Here is an 18,990-nt window from a genome sequence, read left to right on the forward strand (position 1 = left end):
TTAAGCAGTGCTCCATTCTTTCCTGTGACTAACATCAGCTCTTAAGAGGGAAGCAATCTAATTGATCAATTGAAATAATAACTGATTATAAAAAACACTGGCAAGCAGAGACCTAACTTCATAGGTCTGCATCTCTTAACCATACTTAGAACTGCTTTCCTTGAAGGGGCTTCGCAGGTGGCGCTAGTGATAAAGAACCTGCCTGCCAATGCAGGTTAGATGTAAGACACACCAGTTTGATCCCTGGGATGGGAAGATCCCCTGCAGAAGGAAATGGTAATCCACGCCAGTATTCTTGCCTGGAGAGTCCCATGGACAGAGAGAGGATCCTGGTGGGCTATAGTTCATAGGGTCGCACAGAGTCGGACACAACTGAAGTGACTTAGCACGGCATGCCCTTAAAGCCGACATGCAAAGGATATAAATCTAATCTTGCTTAATTTTCCCAAGGTGATGTATTTAAAGAAGAAACTTAACTGTAATTTCGAACTGCTATAAATTGTTTAGGAAAATACTTATGAACAGGAATATAATGTGTTCTCCCTTTGCCCCACTTGCTTTGAGCAGGAATTCTATAAAACTCTCCTACCTTTGCTTTCTCAAGACACCATAAGACCACACTATTAATTCATTACACAAGTATTATCAACATTATTATGTCCAAGGGCTATGCTGGGAGCTGGGCAAAAAGCACTAATCAAACCAGACGGATGACCTCCCTGGTGGTCCGGTGGTTAAGACTTCACCTTGCAATGCAAGGGGTGTGGGTTCGATCGCTGGTTGGGAGCTAAGACCCCACATGCCTCAAGGCCAAGCAAAGGAACGAAAAAACATAAAACTAAAGCAATATTGTAAAATTCAATAAAGACTTTAAAAATGGTCCACATAAAGAAACATCTTTAAAAAAACCAGACATGGACCCTACTTTCATAGTCTTCTGAGCAATCAGTTTCTTTCTTCCCTATTTTTTCCTGGGATTTTTACCTGCCAGGGATGATGACGGTGATGATGGTTGATATTAATACTGACGCTAATAATAATAATACAACTTTGAGTAGAACTCTCTATATGTCAGATGCTATTCTAAGTGATAGATATAGTCTTTTAGTGCTCACAACAACCTAGAAAAGGAGAAGAAATTGTTTCCAAGATCAGAGCACTCAGGTGCTACAGTAGGTAGGCTAGCCCTGTTCTTAATCACTGCTGCCTATAATGAGCTTGAAATGATTTCTATCTGCACTCCTACAACTGATGATCCCACAAGAAATTTCTTGGCAGAAAGAACTGAAAACTTTGGGGAAAGAGAGTTGACAGAAATGTGAACTGAGTTGTAAAGTGTAAGTAGAACCTATGTAGCATAGCTAGTGTTTTCCTAACTCTGTCACCATTCAAATTACCCTTCTATACTTTTTCTATACTCCCTGCCTTTCCACAGATCAATTTTAAAAATCTACAACTAAAATTTATTGAGTACCAACTCTATGCCAGGCACTACGGCGCACATTATTTGAGAAAATAAAATCAGAGGACATCAATTTGCTGAAAATAACTTCTGTTTTGAAAGGGCCTCTAGCAGACCATTTGGCCCATCACTCAATGGGCTCAGCATTTACTGAGCACTTACTTTATGCCAGGTTTTATGCAAGATGTTGAGTAAAGAACGCCCTTCTGGTCCTACAACACATGGGGAGGGTTCAGACAAGTAGATAACATAGAATATGAAATGACAGGAAATAGCCAGCACATGGAATGGGACACGCAACCCAGACTTGGGGGTGAAGGGTCCAACGGCAAGGTTTTCAGATGCATCGGTGCCTCTGTGTTTTGGTTGAAGAGTTACAATGTCTCACAGACTGAGCTTCTATATCAGTTCATCTTTGGACTGTACTCTGAAGCATTCATATCACTGCCGAGCAGCACCTGAAGATTGAGGATCAGGGCCCTAACATACCATTCACAGCCTTACTTTATTCATCACCTAAGTTCAAAATATTTCCATAGAGAGCATTAATACTTCAACCAAAATTGGAATTTTTGACATGGGATGAAGCAGTCAATTTTTTTTCACTTTTTTATACTTTGATTCATTCACGTGTCACATGCTGTCTGGGACTTTTTTCTTCATTTGTTTCACTTGCTAGCATTTCCCTAAGAAGGGACAGGGATCAATATTTTATGCTTTATGAAGCTAATTACGTCAATGATTAAAACAGCAAAGAATATCAGAAATGCAAGGTTAGCTCTGTGAAAGGCTCCCTCATTTCTGTATTTCACTTGAAAATGTCTTTGCTTCTTGTATCTATGTTACTCTCTCCCACCCCCACCATTTGGAAGAGTGTGTGGTAAAGAATAGCAGACTGCAGAAAATTCTCTTTTAGTAAAAGAGTACATTATAGGCTCTGACTCCTTGACCTGCTACTCCAAGAATAACTAAAAAGGAAGAGGTTCCTAAATCCAATGAACTGCTTCTCGCTGTGACAAGGGGAAAACAGGGAATGGCATTTTTGTTGTGGTACCTCAAGTCACCAACCCACCGCCCAGGCAGCTGCAGTCATGGCCCAGTAGTCCACCCGCATACACTCCCACCTGCACACTTTCATGTCTTTGACAAACTGATATCCTAAAGAAGAAGTCTGATATCCACTGCTGTAAGTGCTTTGGATGGTGCTTTTCTTCTGCCATCTTCAAAGGCATATTCTCAGGTTGCAATGCACTTTAGGGCTAAGCAGATAATAATTATGGTCTCTTCACACTGGATGCAGATGTGTCCACTTATCAGCATTAGAGTTGCATATGATCAATTTTCTAAAACCAGTGAAAGAAGCACCCTATTACCTACTATACTTCTTTAGGTTTGCACTGGGGAAGGTCAATGCAACCTGCATGGACCCCATTAGCAGCAGGAAACAGATAAGAAGCATTAAGGAAAAGAAGAACTAAAAAAAAAAAAAAAAGAAGAAGAATAAAGAATCAAATCAAGTCACCAGACTCGTCACCACTTGGAACTGAAGTGTTTTAATGAAACCATATGTGGCTCAGGGAAAGGAGGGGAAGGGGAGACAGAAGCTTTCTGTGCTGACTTGTTCCACAGTTGTATTCACACATTCAGATATAGCTAGCTTATAGGTAATTCCACACTGAATATTTTTGTTTTCTTAAGTGATACCAATTCAGTGTGGTTCCTAAATAAAAAGCCAACACATTAAAAATAAAGCATTCTCCTTGAACCAACTCTGAGCCAAAAAAAAAAAAAAGACATGGTAAGGAAAGTTGAGGGCTATCTTCAAGAAGGAAACAAACTATTCCAAATGGAAAATTATTCTCCACCAATGTGTGTGTGTGTGTATGTGTGTGTCAGAGAGAAACAGAGAAAGGTGGAAAGAGACAGACAGATGAATAGACAAAGATTCATTACAAATAATATCAAATATACATTATTTGGTGCTCAGTTGCTCAGTCATGTCCGATTCTTTGCAACCCATGGACTGTAGCCCGCCAGGCTCCTCTGTCCATGGGATTTTCCCAGGCTAGAGTACTGCAGTGGGCTGCCACTTCCTTCTCTAGGGGATCTTACCCACCCAGGGATCAAAGCCATGTCTTCTGCATTGGCAGGTGGATTCTTTACCACTGAGCCACCTGGGGATCCCACATTATTTGGGAAATAATATACATATACATACATAATAGATGGGGATTCCCACATGGCACTAGTGGTAAAAAAAAAAAAAACAAAAAAACTGCCTGCCAATGCAGGAGACATAAAGAGTCAGGCTTCGATGGCTGGGTCAAAAAGATCCCCTGGAGGAGGGCACAGCAACCCACTCCAGTATTCTTGCCTGGAGACTCCCATGGACAGAGGAGCCTGACAGGCTATACAGTCCAAGGGATCGCAAAGAGTTGGACATGACTGAAGCAACTTAACATAAATACACACACATCTATGTGATATTATATTTAAGTATTTACATATTCCCAGAAAGATTCAGAAATGAAAAGTGAGAGATAAAGAGAAGGTCAAGGCACCATGGACTGAAGGCTTCATTTGTTGATTTTCTCTGGGAACTCGTACTTCCAGAAACAGTAGGAAACCTAGGTGTGCTTTGGCTACCCAATCTCTCCATCAGCAGATAGGTCAGTACAAGTAAACACATGATCTTTGTAAATACTATGTCCTCCTATGCAAACTCAGCTCTAGGACAAGGTCCCTGATCCTACTCCTGACTCCTCCCCACTCGCCATCACTGAATGGAATAATCAGAAGGTGAAATTCATCCCAGCACTCACTGGCTGATGGCAGTTTGGATTTGCTTAGGTTTTGTGGTGTTTCAGACTTACTACATAAGTAGTAAGATGAAAACCGACCTGCGCTATTTTCAAGGACAGATCACCACCTTCTAGACTGGCTTGAACGTTGCCACTCATCACGCTCGGCAGCACTGGAGGGACAACAGTTCATTCTGCGATGCTGTAAAGGTTGTTCCTGGCTTCCCTAGTGGCTCAGATGATAAAGAATCCACCTGCAATGCAGTTCGATCTCTAGGTCAGGAAGATCCTCTGGAGAAGGGAATGGCAACCCACTCCAGTATTCTTGCCTGGAGAATCCCCACGGACAGAGGAGCTTGGCAGGTTACAGTCCATTGGTTGCAAAGAGTCAGACAGGGCTGAGCGAGTAACACAAAGGTCTTTCCTAATTTTCTGACTCCACACACCCTTAGGATAGTGCTCCCTCTTCCCATCCTCCATCCTCCCCACTTACGCGTCCCGCACCCCCAGCCTCCCTGCTTTCCAGTCCTCACCTCACCCTGGGACCTTCTGCAGCCCCTCAGCACCCAGTCCCTTGGGAGCCGTGTGGAGGGCTATCTCTGGAGGAAAGGGCCCCTGTGTGAGGGCACAATGTTTCTCCTGCCTGCGGCAGGATCCAGATAAGCACAGAGCCTCCAGCCATCCGCGTGTCACAAAGAGCTCCTCTGATCCGCGGGCATCTGGGCTTTCCCTCATTAGCACATTAAAGCTGCTCTGTCCCTTCCCTCTGAGCCGCTCTGTCCGTCCCACTGCCGGGCTCTATGGAGCCTTTTAGGCGCACGCTCATTGTGAAATCTCCCTGGTTCAAGAGGCACTAACCCTTTCCTGAAGGCTGTCAGACTCTCCTTAACAAACACAGGTACCTCCGAAGAAACCATCACTCTGAGAGGCGCGATCAGACGGCAAGACAGATGCCTTCTGGCCAAGTCAGTCTTCCCCTAGAAGAACTTTTCTTAAAATAAAGGCAAAAGTGTTTTAAATCTATCTAGCTTTCAAAAACAAAAACAAAAAAGGAATACATTGAAGTAAACAGATTTGTGCCTCATTCATGGATGGGTGGGTTCTACTTCAGACTCTCGACCAGGCTCGGGAGGAAAACCCCCGAGCCAGCAGCGCCTGCATCTCCAAGTCCTCCGCGTGCGGAGGGCGCCCACCAGCATTCATCCCGGGCTGGGACGGCGCGAGGCCACGAGAAGCCGGGTTCCCCATCCAATTTTATGACCAAGATAACAGATGCATAGCGCTTGGCAGCTTTCCCAGCCCTCTCCCAGATGTTATTTCATTTAAAACTTCCCCAAATGCAATGGGAAATGGAGGGCTGGGATTACTTTAACCAGTTTACAAATGAGAATTTTGAGGCCACCCCTCCCCCCCAAAAAAAACCCATGAAGGTCAGTTCCCTGGGACAGAACGTCTGATATTTCACATTCTGAAGGGGACGTCATCAGTCCAGGGGCCCGCAGAATCTCCAAGGGATGTTTAACCCCTCTTCTCTCTCACACACACCCCACTCCCAAATATAAACAAGCCCCCAATCCTCTCCAGCTCCTCTAACTATGCCCTGCATTAATACCCTGACTTCTTCATAGCTGTCACCAGGGCCCAGGCATCTGTCCTCCCGTCTGATCGAGCCTCTCGGAGTGATGGTTCCTCCGAGGTACCTGTGTTTGTTTCCAAGTTAACCCTTTCCAAGACACACTCTAAACAACAGTAGCTTCTTCCCATCCATCACACTCCTCACCCCTCCCCCACCACAGATGTGAAATATGCACATAAATCCTTAGATCCCACTCTGTGTCTCTACTATGTCTCCTTTCTGACTCTCCGAAATGACTGCTTCCCACTTGCCTCTGTACAAATGCCCTATACCCCTTCCTCACCACCCAGTACCTTCGGTCTGAATTGGTAGGATGAGCTCAAAGTTCACAGAAAAAGAAAAGCCTCCATAGAGAGCCCATGGAAATTTGCTGTATGACTCAGGAAACTCAAACTGGGGCGCTGTAACAACCTAGAGGCCAGGGAAAGGATGGGAGGTGGAAGGGAGGTTCAAGAGGGAGGAGATATAGGCACACCTATGGCTAATTCATGGTGATGGACGGCAGAAATCAAACCAACATTGTAAACCAATTATCCTTCAAATAAAAATAAATTAATTAATTAAAACAACAACAACAACCAAAAAAAAGCCACAAGACAGGAATCAGCTTTTATTCCCACCACCAAATCCACCCAATTATCTTCATTGATACCTCTGCTCTCCCTCTCCTCTCCTGGACCACGGAGTGTCCTGGTTTCTCAAAGCCCACCCCCTCCCCCGCACCTTGGCTGCTACCATCTGAGTCCTCCCAAGCCTTCCTCCTTCCTCCATTCCCCTCCTTCCCCATGTTTCCCCCTCCACTGTATCATATCATCAGCACACAGACCTTTTGCATGATGTCCGCTATGAACAGACTCTTCATTTACTCGGCTCCTAGTCAGAGCAGAGCTTCTCAAAAGTTCTGTTTAGAAACCCCCACCTCACAATCCCTCCCCAAACCATGCCATCCAGACTTCCACTGGCACCACCAGCTGCCGCTGTGCTTGTCTGGCCCCCGAGGTTCTCTCTGTTCCTACTCTGTGCCCCTCAGAGCCTGAAGCAGAGCCATGCCAGTGGTCCTGCCACTCCTGCTGAGGCCCCGTGTAACCCTGACCCTCCCTTCTGTCACTCAGGCCTAGAACCTGCTCTCTTTAACTTCAGGGTCTCTGAAAAGTAGCACTGTCCACTTGTATCCTATTTCACAGAATTGGGATGCTGCACTGTACCCCTTTTCATCTGTAAATAGTTTCCCCATTCCAGGGGGTCCCTTTTAGGTGACTGGGTGGAGTCCTTGATACTTGACGCAACTATTCTCAGGCCCAACCTGCTGCCTCCTCATCACCAGCTGGGATACACGGATTTCCAGGGCCATGACAAGCATCACCCTAAGATGCTACCCTGCCCCACGATGAGACGTACTTCCAGAATCCAGACTCGATGTTGCTCCCTCTTGGATACTGAGCTGGAACCAGTGCTTCTCAAATGATCTACTACAGAATATCGGTTCTTTTTTTCAATTCACTGAAGACAATTCTTTTGAAAAGTGCAGTTCAAAAAGTCGACTGCTAGAAAAATAAAATGGCAAAAACAAAAAAATGAAAATACATGACTCAGTATTTTAATATTAGAAGAAAAGACATAAAAGTAATCTGTCAAGTAGCTATAGATATTTCGAAATGCATACTCCTGATCTGTGTCCTCATCTGGTTACACAGATGACACAATCTGGTTAAACAGTCTGTGAATCAGCACAGGTCTGTGGACCACACTCTAAGTAGCTGGCTGCAGCCCTCAGGCTGACTCTCTAGTTCAGGGTAACACTAGGTCTCTTCTGCCCTAGTGAGCAGATGCTTTCCTTGTAGCAAGTTTATAACCTTTCAACAAACAAGTATTAAACACTCACTATGTTGCAGGCCCTGTTGAGTACTTTCTCAAAAATAATCTGATCTAATTTTCCTCTCTCTGACCCTGGCCCACATGACACTGTGCCTGTCTGGTAAATTCAAATCACAGCACTTCTGTCTCCATCCCATTTAGACTGCTATCTCCACTTCTCTAAATGGCTACAGTAGACACCCAACTGAATCCCCAAACCCTAGCCCATCCCCTGTCCCTCTATCCTACAGACTTTACCCAGAATATCACATTCAGGCACATATCTGATTAAGTCCTTTCTCTATTCAAGAATCTAGAGAATAAAGTCCTTTATACACTCCTATAGGAGTGTATAATGATTTCCATTGCCTGACTCCATCCTACAATTCTAGCCTTACTTTACTGCCTTTTTACCTATACATAATATTGTCAAAATGAACACTTAATCCTCCTCCAACCTCTTTACTCTCTATTTGGTTCATCCTTTCCATCAACCCCCTTCTTGCACAAGTTCCTATCTTACCCATCTGCTATGATCAAATGTTTATGTTCCCTCAAAATTTAGGTGTTAAAGCTCAACTCCCTGGTATGATGGTATTTGGAGGCGCAACCTTCAGGAGGTAATCAGATTTAGATGAGGTCATGAGGGTGAAGTCCCCATGATGAAATTAGCATCCTTATAAGAAGAGAAAGGATCTCTCCCTCTCTCCCTCTCTCCTTCTCTCCCTCTCTTTCTCCCCCCACCCCCCTCCACCATATGTGGATACAAGAAGACAGCTGTCTGCAAGTCAAGAAGGCCCTCACCAGACACACAATACGCCAGCACTCTGACCTCAGACATTTCAGCCTCCAAGAACTGTAAGAAATAAACGTCTGTGTTTAAACTACCCAGTCTATGATATTTTGTTATATCCCCCCAACCTTAGACACCATCTTTCCAAGCCAAGACAAATGCCAACCCTGAAGCCTCCTGCCCTGTCTCCAGCCTAGTCTCTCCTTCCTCTGTAGTCTTATAAAAGCACTTAGTTGCATGACCATAAAGATTGGTTTCCATACCTATAAAAAGATGATTTTGAGAATAATGTGTAAAATTTCATAATATAAAATGTATGCTTTATAATGTAAAAATTTAAGATCTTGAGCCACTATCTACATGCTCATTCAAACACTCTCATAGATTATATCAAATTCTTTAGTAAAGCAATCTAGTACTTCTAACTCATCCTCGTGTTTTTGTCATATTTTACGTTTCTCTTACCTCGCAATGCACGAACATATGCCCAAGCTCCCTCAAAGCTGTGTATGCACTGTGAGAATGTTATTATTTCTAGGAAACTCTATTTTCTTGGGTTATACTGGCAATGACCTGGATAGGTTCGCCCTGAAATGGCAGAATGAGATCCAAGTCTCTTCTCCTTTTCCTTCTAACACTTTGAAAGTAGATGAACATTAAGGCCTGTCTTTTTTTTTTTTTTCCTGTCTTTTTTTTTTCTTTTAAGTCATAAGTGAAACAAATTTTATTGTGTTCATCAAGAAAGATCTGCCTCTGACTCTTTGTATACTTCAAGTAATTTTATTATGGGTTCAGTCTCCCTTTTGAGTAGTTTTCCTACAGGGGAAACAGCTAAATTATAGGACTGTTAAAAAACAATCTCTGTTAGATCAGCTTGAAAAATCTAATCATTTTGAGAAAAGATGTATGTTGTCTTTATTTCTACTTTACTTAAATTGTCCACTTGATGGATAATATTGGAAGAGTAATAACAGAAACTCGAGCAATGCACTCAGGAGTCCACTTCAGTCCACACCTGTCTGGTTCATCACTGTGATCCAGCAGTACTCAGTATATAGTAAGCATTTAATAGAGACTCATTACATAAATGATGGACTGATTGAATGAATGAATGGATGGATAAGAAAAAAGAGAATGCAGTGAAGTATTTGTTTACACAATGGATCAGAACCTTATACTAACTCTAAGCCAGGAATTATTAGGAATTGGAGCCCTACCACTCTGAATCTGAATACAATTAGCATGATTTGGCTTTTAACCTCCTTTAAATGCATTTTCAGCTGTACTAAGTTTCCCTAATTAATTTGTTTAAAATGGCAGGAATTGATGGTTTTTCTCTAATTAATTTGTTTAAAATGGCAGGAATTGATGGTTCATAATATCAGAACTTGCAAAATGGTATGTAAGGTACTTTTTAATCATCACAGTTACAAAGGTAAATTTTCCTGAGATAGTGTTCAAAATTTTAATCCAATAGAAAACAGTATTTTTAAAATTTTAGTAATAGTATATTTAAATCACGTTCATGTAGTCACTGATTGAGACATATCATTCTTCTAAGAAAACATTTTCTAAGACATTGATTTCAGTGTTTCACTTGCCATTTTCTGGGAAATTTTTCTCAACTTTCGTGCATTCAGCTAGTACCTGTATAAAACAGAATAAGTTCAATATGGATCACATACAGGACAACTTATTTCTATGATTCTAGCATCTAGACATTTGGAAGCATACAATTAAGCATTAAATATAAGAATTCAGATTACAGATTACAATCATTCACTCTCAACAGCAGTACCTATGCCAAGCTTCCCAGTTAGATTTTGAGGTCCTTCAAGCTAAGAATAATGTTTTGCTATGTATGTGTCCCCCAGAAAATGCCTCAACACACAGCAAGTGATTAAGGACAAATAAATGTACATATAATTAACAGAGTGAGAAGGCAATGAATGGAATGGAAGAAAATATTTGCAAATCATATATTTGATAATGGGTTAATATCCAGAATATATAAAGAAATCCTACAACTCAACAGCAACAATAAAATCCAATTTAAAAATGAGCAAAGTACTTGAATAGACATTATGACAAACACAGTGTGCTAAAAAAGCATAAACATCACTTGGCTGACAAAGGTCCATATAGTCAAGGTTATGGTCTTTCCAGTAGTCATGTGTGGATGTGAGAGCTGAACAATAAGGAAGGCAGAGCATCGAAGAATTGATGCTTTTGAATTGTGATGCTGGAGAAGACCCCTGAGAGTCCCTTGGAAAGCAAGAAGATCAAACCAGTCAATCTTAAAGGAAATCAACCCCAAATACTCTTTGGAAGGATTGATGCCAAAGCTGACGATCTATTATTTTGGCTACCTGATGCAAACGGCTGACTCATTGGAGAAGACCCTGATGCTGAGTAAGACTGAAGGCAGAAGGAGAAGAGGGCGACGGAGAATGAGATGGTTGGATGGCATCATCGATTCAATGGACATGAACTTGGGCAAACTCTAGGAGATAGTGAGGGACAGGGAAGCCTGGTGTGGGGCAGTCCATAGGATCACAAAGAGTCGGACGTGACCTGGTGACTGAACAACAACTTGAACAGACATTTCTTCAAAGAAGATACACAAATAGCCAACAACTTCATGAAAAGAAGCTCAACATCAGTGATTATTAAGGAAAATCAAAACACAGTGAGGTATCACTTAACACCCATTAGGATGGCCACTATCAAAAACAAACAAACACAGTGTTGGCAGGATGCGCAGACACTGGAAAATGCAAAATGGTACCATTGTTATGAAAAATGGTATGGAGGTTTCTCAAAATGTTAAAAAAATAAAAACAGAAATTTAGCAATCCAACTCCTGGGTATGTAACTTAAATTTTTGAAAAAAAGATTTTGAGGAGACATTTGCACATTCATTTTCACAGCAGCTTTATTCACAATAGCCAAGAATAGAAGCAACTTAAATGTCCCTCAACAAGTGAATTTAAAAAGTGTGATATAGACAGATATAGAGATACAGATACATAGATATTATTTAGCCTTAGGAAATCCTGCCTCTTGTGATAACGTGGATGAACCTTGAGACCATTATGCTAAATAAAATAAGCCAGTCACAAAATACAAACACTGCATGATTCCATTTATATGAGGTATCTATTAATAAAATAACCAAACTCGTAGAAACAGAAAGTAGAATGGCGGTTGCCAGGGTCAGTGGGGAAGGGGAAAGAGGAGCTATTGTTTAACAGATGCAGATTTTCAGTTTTGCAAGGAGAAAAATTTCTAGAGATCAGCTGCATAATAATACCCATCAGCTAGGACTACTGTACTGTACACTTAAAAGTGGTTAAGATGGTCAATTTTATGTCAAGTGGTTTTGGCCCTTAATAAAAGAATAAATGAGTGTGTACTTATAGATGCTTACGTCAAGAAATATACCAAATGGTATGGGGTATTTTTCCAGGTGTTTATTGGAGTTTGACTTCCTAAGTATACATTTTTAGAAACATAATCAAGAATTAATGTGTTTGAACAAGGTACAGTGAATGCTCACTGGCCTGAACTCAAATGAGAAAGCTAAACCAAAACTTGGTGGTAGTACTTCTGCATGCTGCATGCTGCTTTTATGAGAAATGGCGATTAAATAAGCCATTAATTAAAGCCACAATTAAACAAGCCAAGTAAGCTCTTGCATTAAGTAACTTAGAACTATTTGGGCAGTCGAGTCAATTTGCTATATCATCTACATCTATAGCAGTGTACAGTAAAAACAGACATCTCTTATTATATTCCTGTGACACTGAAATATCTTGAGAAAGTAAAAGGTCACAGAAAAATTACATGAAGATAGGTCCATTTCCTTCCACAGTCAGTTCAGTTCAGTCGCTCAGTTGTGTCCGACTCTGCGACCCCATGAATCACAGCACGCCAGGCCTCCCTGTCCATCACCAACTCCCGGAGTTCACTCAGACTCACGTTCATCAAGTCCGTGATGCCATCCAGCCATCTCATCCTCTGTCTTCCCCTTCTCCTCCTGCCCCCAATCCCTCCTAGCATCAGAGTCTTTTCCAATGAGTCAACTCTTCTCATGAGGTGGCCAAAGTACTGGAGTTTCAGCTTTAGCATCAGTCCTTCCACATTACTTCCTTGGAAATGCACCGTCTTCATCAAGGGTAAACCAAAATTCCTCTAATATGAATATTCATTTTTCCAAGCTCTGTGCAAAAAAAAATACACTGATCTTTTATTTTTATAATATTGTCCTTTAGTTAAAAATAAATTGTCCTTCAGACATCTTGTGTTTACTACTGATCTCAGAAATGTCTGTTTTTAATCACACCATCCTGTTCCATTTGGAATACTTTGTATCAATTATCCTCAATACTGGTTGGTCTTCCCCTTTCATTCTGACATCTGTTAGGAGAAGCAGCTTGAGGAGGAACCTCTCTATCAATTTTTTAATAAAAACCATTTGATAAATAAAGATCACCTAAGAGATAATACTGTGGTGTTGGAGAAGACTCTTGAGAAGACTCCTTGGACTGCAAGGAGATCCAACAAGTCCATTCTAAAGGAGATCAGCCCTGGGTGTTCTTTGGAAGGAATAATGCTAAAGCTGAAACTCCAGTACTTTGGCCACCTCATCCAAAGAGTTGACTCATTGGAAAAGACTCTGATGCTGGGAGGGATTGTGGGCAGGAGGAAAAAGAGGACAACAGAGGATGAGATGGCCGGATGGCATCACGGACTCGATGGATGTGAGTTTGAGTGAACTCCGGGAGTTGGTGATGGACAGTGAGGCCTGGCATGCTGCAATTCATGGGGTCGCAGAGTCAGACACGACTGAATGAATGAACTGAACTGAACTGAAGAGATAATAGATGTTTTCATCAACTGTACTTAACAGGACAAGCATAACCCTGTTCTTGGCAGGCACTCCGTTGGTTCACCATGTTCTCTCCACTTTATTTAATAACACAGAAAAGCTATATATACATACTATTCCATCACATATGGTAACTCCCCATGTGGATGTCAATTCTATGTAGGCTTGCTACCAACTCTTCCATGTATCCTTTAATGCTCTTTATATTTCAAAAAAGTTTCACATATTTGAAAATTAATGAAATATATCAAAATATAACTTAGAAACCAGTTAGTTTTTAATCAGATGAATGGATAACCCAGAGTCACACGCATGGTTCCATTCTAATGATTAAACATCCCCACCACAAGACTTAAAAAGGCAGGAATCCCTTCATAACTTGAGACTACCCAATTCATCTCTTATTGGAGAGAAAATGGGTCAAAACTGGAAAGTCATGGTGATTATTATTAAGATCTGAAAATAATATTCAAGTGGGGAAAGATAAAACCACACACAAGCAAAACATAAAACAAGCCATCACTCATTTTTCACAAACATTTTATTAAGAAATAATTTTAGAGGAGAAAATCTTCAGATACTACCTAGGTTGGTATCTACTCATATATTCCTAAGAAATCTACTAGATCAATAGTTTCTGTGAGAGGGTCATCAGTTGTTGCCCTTCAAGTATTTTCTTTTTTGTCATACCTTGCTTGCCTGTAGCAGGGTAGTAAATGTTATTCCACACTCAAGAAACATGTGAATAGGGGTTTGCCATAATTTTTTTCTTCTTTGAACCAAGATATTATCCTAAATATTTGGGAATTAAAGAAGTAACAATTATATCAGCATCTAAATCATTTGGTATTTTTTGCATTGATAGAAGCAATTTTTATTAGGACATATTCCATTAATTGGTTAAAAAAAATTATCTAGCACCTCCTCTTTCACCAAAATCATGGATACTATTATAGTCTACTCTAATGTTTCACAGGGAGTAGCCAACAGTGGGGGCTTCCCTAGTGGCTCAGATTGTAAAGAATCTGCCTGCAATGGGGGATACCTGGGTTTGATCCCTGGGTTGGGAAATCCCCTGGAGGAGGGTATGGCAACCCACCCTAGTGTTCTTGCCTGGAGAATTCCATGGACAGAGGAGCCTGGCGGACTACAGTCCATGGGGTCACAAAGAGGCAGACATGACTGAGCAACTAAGCACAACACAGCACAGCAGTCAATCAGTGAGGCAATCTATTTGTCATATACGAAAGGTAACAATCCAACTCTACAAGCCTTTAATGAAAGGGGAAAAGGACTTGGAGCTACACTGTGAAAATAAAATGGTGCAGGACAATGCAAGGCAGACTGCATTAAGGTAACACTGCATTTTCCTTCTAAGATTCTTGAGAGCAAGTACCTTTAATTATTAATTGGTACTTCTCTCTTTACCTGTCCCTAGGTAGACAGGATATAGGTAACGTATGTGTTTGCATTTCCTCCTCTGGGTTGGCTGCTGCTGCTGCTGCTAAGTCGCTTCAGTCGTGTCCGACTCTGTGCGACCCCAGAGACAGCAGCCCACCAGGCTCCCCCATTCCTGGGATTCTCTAGGCAAGAATACTGGAGTGGGTTGCCATTTCCTTCTCCAATGCATGAAAGTGAAAAGTGAAAGTGAAGTCGCTCAGTCATGACTCTTAGCGACCCCATGGACTTCAGCCTACCAGGCTCCTCCGTCCATGGGATTTTCCAGGCAAGAGTACTAGAGTGGGGTGCCATTGCCTTCTCCACCTCTGGGTTGGCAGGTAGCTATTATTACAGGCTGTGACCAGTGGCAGGCAGTTCTCCAGGCTTGCCAGCTTGCAATGCTCACACTTTGACCCTCCTCATCCCAGAACATCATCCTCAGTCTCTCGGCACCACCTCTCTGGCCCAGTGGGATGCTCAGAGTAACTAACAGGGGTGCAATGCCCCTCTCAGTCACTGAAGACATTCAACTGGCCAGCTCACAGCAATAGAACGCTGCCAGCAGTACATCTCCATGCCAGAAGCTGGAGGGATATTTTTCATATTGGCTCTAAGCTTCCAGATTTGTAACCTTACTTTCTGCTAGCAGCTAAGCTGCTGCAGGCCAGGGTTAGATAAAAGGAAACCAAGTCCAGAAGACAATTAGTTGATAGGGCAAGACAAGTGAGGGAAATACAAATGTTAAGGAAAGAAGAGGAAAAGAAGAAAAAGGAGGAAAAAGTGATCTTTAGCTTTTAGAAAAATGAACAAGGATACCTGTGATATGGCACCCCATGGGCCAGCCTTAAAGCCATTACTGGACTAGTCCAACACACCTGGAGGGTTCAAACCAGAGGGGAGCCACACTGAAGTGCTGGCACAGAATCTCAAAAACTCCACTCCCCACTCCATGCTCTTTTATTTAGAGCTCAACCATTCAGCAGTTACAACTAATGCTGTCACCTGTTGTCACAACCATGCAGCAAAAGTCAGGCCCATCAGCATGCTAATGAAATTAATCTACCAGGATTTTTATACCTATACTGATTTTTTTTTTTTAGTCTCCTTACCAAAGGTGCGCCTTCTCAAAAGAAATATTTTCTTATCCTTTAAGGATATGGAAAAACCATTATTTAATGCCAAATATCACACGGAAAATTTTGCAAAACACTGAAAGACAACCAAATATTTCAGTTGAAGTCTAGAGGCTATAATCCTAGGGTTCCAGTCACAGATGTACGAGCCATGGAATGTCATGGACTCAACCTTTCAGTCTAAGTTCCTCCTCTATGAAACTCGTCATAAATCACTGAAAGCTAATAAAACGCAACATTCCCCACAATGTCCCATGACTTCAATTCACTAGCTTATGATGTTCCCACCACCCTCCCTTAGATAACAGAATTCTGCTGAACTAATTCGTGTAAAGCTTTATACTTTCCCAAGTCTTTTCTTCTGTATTACCCCATCTATTTCTCAAAACTATGATAAGAAAGGTAAGACAAGTATAAAACACATTCTATAAGTGACAAAACCAGGGACCAAGATGAACAACTCTGCCCCAAGCCACATGGCAAGTCAGCAGCGGAGGAATGATGACAAACCAAATCCCCTCAGCTCCTGCCTCAGTGATCTTGTTATTCTGGACTCTAAGATTCATGAAATGCCATGAAATAACCTGCACAGAATCAATAATAACTTATAATCAAGCAACGATAAATGAACTGTAGCACCAGGTTTTTTCCCCAGTTTGATGAGGGAAATTAATAATTAACATATTCTGCATAAAATTTTAAACATCCAATGCCAAGGCATTTATGATTAAAAAAAAAAAAATCACAGATATTCATAAAGACTAGGAAGCCCGCCTAATATGTACTGAGCCAGCATCTTCTTGATTTATTCTGGTCATTATCTTTTAAATATAGTATTTTGGAAGGTGTTATCCTAAGCTACCAATCAGAGGAAAGTAAAGACTTGAGTTTCTATCACCATCTCTTGTCTCATTTCAGAGTGAATTTCTTCTCCTTTGATAATAAATGGAAACACACAGAAGTACCCACAAGCTAATATACCTTGTCTTCACAAGGGACTCTTGAATGGTTTGGGATTTCATATAACTAAATTACACGATACTCGGAAAATACGGAGCTTTTCAGGTTTCTATTTCTGTACGTATTTTGTGTTCCCCCTAGCGCTTCCAGCCCCAGAGGGCTCGAGGTGAATCCCTTGTGGGACTCTCAGCTACCCACAATAGCGCCCTACAAAAACCTGTATGAACAGAGCAACCTTCTGAGTTATTCCCAACAGATGCATGGAAAGGCACACAGGTACCCAAATAAAAACACACAAAATCAGTCCTCTATTTGAATTTTACGAGTCAGTTCTTCAACCGTGTCAAGTTACTTTAATAGAAAAAGTCCCTTTCGCGTCACAGCCGACTCAAGGGCGCCAGAGGGGCCCCATTTCACATCAACCCGGGTTCTCATTCTGAACGCCTCCCTGGCTCCATCCACTGCGCAGATTCCAGCACTGGAGCCGGCCGCCAGCGTTCGCTTCCTCCGGCTTTGCAACACTCGGAGCCTCCCTCCTCACCCTCTTCCCGCAACATTTGTGCACTTTGCCTGGGTCTGACCCAGGCCTCTGTCTCCCCTTCCCCGCTCCCGGCCAGGGAGAGTCGGAGCAGCAACTGGACCACCGGGCGGCAGAAGTGGGTCCCCTCGACCGCCCGCGGGGGCTGCTGCCGCCGTGACCCCATCTCCCTGCGAGGGGGTGCGAGACCTCTCGGCGGACGCGAGGCCGGCGACTTCCACGCCATCCCCGCAACCCCGCGCCTTCCCGGTCACCCCCGGCTCCTCTCTCTGCCCCGGAGCGCAAAGCTGGGGCCCGGGTGGCAAAGGGAATTGAGGCGACACGCGTGTGCGAGGGTGTGAGCGCGGACAACCGCAACCCGGCAGGCACAACCCCGCCTCTCCCCGAACTCCCGCCTCGGACCAGCCGGCGCCCGGGCGCTCCGCGGCTCCCCGCTCCGGGACAAAGCTGCCGCGCGGCCTCGCCGCCAGCGCGGGGCGCGTCGTCCTCCGCCCTCCCCGGTCTCCCCGCCGCGACTCCGTCCGTCCCAAAGGGCCTCGGGGCCCCCCGGGAGACGGAGGGGGTCCCCTGCCCCGCGCCCCCGCCCCCGCTCACCTGTTCAGCACTTTGCGGATCCTCTGGCGCACGCCGGCCCGGGAGGAGGCAGACAGGTTTCCGCCGCCGCTGCCCTCGGCCGGCAGGTTCTCGATGGTGGTCACCACATGGTTCGGCGGGGCTGGCGGCGGCGGCTGGTGCGGCTGCGGCTCGGGGGGGATCATCGCGGCGGAGGCGGCGGAGCGGCGGCGATCAGAACGCGGCCGGGCGCATCGCGCGCCGGCTCCGGGCCCGGGAACGCGCGGAGGACCCGGCCGGGCGGCCGCGGCCCGGGGAGGCGGTGCTGCCGGCCAACCAGCGAGGCGGGGGAGGCCCCCGCGGCTACGGCCGCCGCCGCCGCCGCCGCCGCCCAGCCCACGGCTCACTCCTCTCCAGTCCTAGGGCGCGCACTCTGGCTCCGCCGCCGCCGCCGCCTCCCGCCCCGGCGCTTCCCCAGCTGCGTCCGCCAAGTCGCGGCACGCCCCGCGAAGTGGCCGTGGAGGGTGTCGCGCGGAGGCGCCGAGCGGCCGGTCAGCTCAGGAGATCCCCGCGGAGAGACAGGATGGGGCTCCGGCCTCGCCTTTTCTCCCGGTGCCCAGGTTGGCTCGGGGCGAGCGGCGACAGTGGTGCTGGCGCCGCCTCAGCCAGTTCCCCGGCTCGCTCGGAAAGCTGCCGTCTGTGTCTCTCGGAGTGAGAGACCGAGAGTGAACCCGGAGAGCCGGGCGGGGGCGCAGCGGCGGCGGGGAAGGGGGGCCGGGCGGGGCACGCGCGCTCTGTTCTCGCCAGAGGGCGCTCCCGAGGTGCCTCGATGCCCTGGTGCTCCCGGTCCCCTTCCACCCGAGGCACCACCCGAGGCGCCGATTGTTCGGGTTTTGTTGTTTTTTTTTTTTTGTTTGTTTAGGCTGGGAA

At 44.4% G+C, this 18,990-nt stretch overlaps 1 protein-coding gene across 1 annotated transcript in view; it reads right to left on the reverse strand.

The window, feature by feature from the left end:
• The window catches only part of SLC35F1 (solute carrier family 35 member F1), a 407,884-nt gene extending 389,618 nt beyond the window's left edge, over positions 1-18,266 (reverse strand). The window contains exon 1 of the mRNA XM_068985430.1: positions 18,103-18,266. Coding sequence (XP_068841531.1) covers positions 18,103-18,266 — 164 coding nt within the window. The remainder of the gene's footprint in view (positions 1-18,102) is intronic.
• Positions 18,267-18,990: the final 724 nt, after the last annotated feature.

The sequence above is a fragment of the Capricornis sumatraensis genome, chromosome 13 (assembly GCF_032405125.1).
Source record: "Capricornis sumatraensis isolate serow.1 chromosome 13, serow.2, whole genome shotgun sequence".
Lineage (NCBI taxonomy): Eukaryota > Metazoa > Chordata > Mammalia > Artiodactyla > Bovidae > Capricornis > Capricornis sumatraensis.